We start from the raw sequence: 3,624 nt of genomic DNA on the forward strand, positions 1-3,624 counted from the left end.
CAATGCAGTAATTTCTTTCTTGAAATCATATGTTTGTGTAATATATAGCCAATCTTGTTATTGTGTAAGTGTACCTGCCCTTCGTTCCTTCTTATTCTGGTCTAACTAGGAAATTTCTTGCAACTTTGCCGTATCTAATCTAATGTAATGAAATACAATCAGTACCAAGGTCAATGTCCTTGATCACTTTCTTCCCCACATAGCAGTACTACTAATCCTCCTTTCTCTTCCTATTAAACAGATCATGTTGGCGTGACCCAAAAAAAGGTCTCCCCTCTCTTTCCCTCCAAGGGCCCGTCCCTTTCTCCAAAACCATGCCACAAGTTAATCTTCTTAGCACTAACATCATGAGTAAATGAAAGACAACATTCAAATAAAAGTAAAAATATGCAAAACAAGCACACTATCGTCCGGTAATTTGGTCATTGAGCACTTGTAGTACACACAATGTAAATGTAGTAGCCAACAGCAGGTGAATAAAAGAAAAAAAGTAGGTGAAGACAAAACATGCACAATGAATATACAAAATCTAAAGTTAATAACCATGATTTTACAATATCAAATCCCTTAACAAAAACATTATGTGCCACCACTACCACCAACTACCTTTCCATCTTGCTGTAACTCACCACTCGTCCGTCAACACCACTCTCAGGGTCAGAGATGCATGCCCCTTTTTTTTTCACTCACCCTCTCAGACTCAAATAAATCATTCCAAACACTAAACTACAAAAACAGAAACTTCTCCTCCACACAATTATTTCTACAGTAAACAAACCCCTTTTTTTCCCTCTCCACACTCCCAAAACCCAACCAAATAAATCCCTCCTCACTCCCCCCACACAACACACACTCCTCCCATCATCACACCATGCTCACAGTTCTGGTTCTCCTCTCACTCCTTCTTACCATCTCCACTTCCCACAATATATCATACCCTCATTTCCAACAACTCAATGTCAAACAAATAATCCTCACAGAAACCAAACTCTACCCAAACCCAACCCAACCCTCCAAACACCCCCACAATAAAAAACTCAACAGTGCCACCGAAGCATCTTCATCAGCAAAATATAAACTGAAGCTAGTTCACAGAGATAAAGTCCCCACCTTTAACACCTACCACGACCACCGAACCCGATTCAATGCACGAATGCAGCGAGACACCAAAAGGGCCGCCGCCCTCCTCCGGCGCCTCGCCGCCGGAAAACCCACCTACGCCGCGGAGGCATTCGGGTCGGACGTGGTTTCCGGAATGGAGCAAGGAAGCGGAGAATACTTCGTGAGAATCGGAGTTGGAAGCCCACCTCGAAACCAGTACGTGGTCATGGACTCAGGCAGCGACATTATATGGGTCCAATGCGAACCCTGCACCCAATGCTACCACCAATCCGACCCCGTTTTCAACCCCGCCGATTCCTCCTCCTTCTCCGGCGTCTCCTGCGCCTCCACCGTCTGCAGCCACGTCGACAACGCCGCCTGCCACGAGGGACGCTGCCGCTACGAAGTTTCCTACGGCGACGGCTCCTACACCAAAGGCACACTCGCACTCGAGACAATCACGTTCGGAAGAACCCTAATCCGAAACGTGGCCATCGGGTGCGGCCACCACAACCAGGGAATGTTCGTTGGCGCCGCCGGGCTTTTGGGCCTCGGAGGTGGGCCCATGTCCTTTGTGGGCCAACTCGGAGGTCAGACCGGCGGTGCCTTTAGTTATTGTTTGGTCAGCAGGGGAATCGAGTCGTCCGGATTACTCGAATTCGGACGAGAAGCAATGCCCGTAGGCGCTGCATGGGTTCCCCTGATCCACAACCCGAGAGCCCAGAGTTTTTATTACATTGGGCTTTCGGGCCTGGGAGTTGGGGGCCTGCGGGTGTCCATATCCGAAGATGTTTTTAAACTATCCGAATTGGGCGATGGTGGGGTTGTTATGGACACCGGGACCGCCGTGACGCGGCTTCCGACGGTGGCGTATGAGGCTTTCCGGGATGGTTTTATTGCCCAGACCACGAACCTGCCCCGGGCTTCGGGAGTATCCATTTTTGACACGTGTTATGACTTGTTCGGGTTTGTGTCGGTTCGGGTTCCAACCGTGTCGTTTTACTTCTCGGGTGGGCCTATTTTGACCCTGCCAGCTAGGAACTTTTTGATCCCAGTCGATGACGTGGGAACTTTTTGCTTCGCCTTTGCTCCTTCTTCTTCTGGTCTTTCCATCATCGGAAATATTCAGCAAGAAGGGATTCAGATTTCGGTTGATGGAGCTAATGGGTTTGTGGGATTTGGACCCAATGTTTGTTGAGTAATAGTAATAGTAATAGCCATTGCCATGTATATCAACCAACGATATGAATTTTTCTAGTCTTAGTCATGTCACATATAAAAGAAACAACTAGGTCGTCGTGCATGTGGTAATTAATTAACTATTGTATTTAAAATAATAAGTTGTTTCGGTTTTTGATTGAGATGCTAAAAGTAATGCTTTATGGAACTTGAAGTTTCTAGTGTTTTTTATTCGAAAGTGGTTCACTCAACTTAAGCTAAATATAATGAGCGCTCAAAAGAATCATAGAAAAGTTCATTTGCTCTATTGGATATTTGAGTAATATTTATGTTGTGGACTCATATTGGATCCAAGAGAATACTTTTACTCAATTTGAAGAGGAAAAATGATTTAGTCTCGCTACTGGTGGGTGGACATTGCTCTGACATCTTTTCCTTTTTTTTTTTTTCTTTCTTTCACATACGAAGATTCCCCCTTCTGTGTGTGTTTGAAAGCTGGTAGAGCAATTGAATCATGAGAGAAGGGGAGCCACCACCATTATGGGCATGTGAAACCATCAATAGGGACTCTGGTCTACCTTTGTTGGAACCTCGATATGAGGGATCTAAGATTATTAAGATAAATCACTGTTGTCTTTTTTTCTTTTTATTCCTTAATGTGGTTGATTATTAGCACCAAGCGCAAACACTTACATCAATGTGGTAATTTTAGCGGTGAAAATGATAGATACTTCTCTTGTCCAGTCCTAATGGCTTTGTTAGCACTTTACAGGCCCATCATAAAGTAAGACCCTGTTGGTGAAAATTGGTGAAAGGAAAGGGAATCAAGTAATGTACGCTTTCATCAGAGATTAAGATCATATAGGATATACTTTTGCATTTTTTTTCTTACTTAGACACCGCATCAGAAAAAGCACTTGACAAAATCATCAGTTTTTTATACCCTCGTCGTTATTTCGTCAATGTCAGAAGCCTTTGATGTATTTGATATTTCTACCAACCGTCTGATGCAGTTTTTTTATCACCAATTTTTAGTGATTAGTTTGATTGCTTTTATTAACTGATAAATTTAAATCTATGATCTATCCTTTTTTCCTTCACTTTTTACCATTAAGTAATCCTTATATCTTCTATTGATGTAGTTAATATCAACAGGTAAGAACTTCTCTGAGCAGAGTCTTGTTCGTTCATGCCATTGTTATTGACTTGTACTTTGAATATGAAAATATACCAAAAATATGAATGCGATCACAAAATCTAGTCACTACAACAAATGCCTTGTGTGCTTGATAAATCCTTTGCATGTAATTCCCTAGTCTCAAATATAAGAAATATAAGAAAAAA

General features: G+C 42.8%; 1 protein-coding gene across 1 annotated transcript; it reads left to right on the plus strand.

Moving 5' to 3' along the window:
- Nucleotides 1-622: 622 nt before the first annotated feature.
- LOC114369167 (protein ASPARTIC PROTEASE IN GUARD CELL 2-like) lies at nt 623-2,511 on the plus strand. The gene has a single exon (XM_028326358.1). It carries the CDS (start codon nt 872-874, stop codon nt 2,297-2,299), a length of 1,428 nt encoding a protein of 475 aa, XP_028182159.1. The 5' UTR covers nt 623-871; the 3' UTR covers nt 2,300-2,511.
- Nucleotides 2,512-3,624: the final 1,113 nt, after the last annotated feature.

Source organism: Glycine soja, chromosome 10 (genome assembly GCF_004193775.1).
Source record: "Glycine soja cultivar W05 chromosome 10, ASM419377v2, whole genome shotgun sequence".
In the NCBI taxonomy this organism is placed as follows: domain Eukaryota; kingdom Viridiplantae; phylum Streptophyta; class Magnoliopsida; order Fabales; family Fabaceae; genus Glycine; species Glycine soja.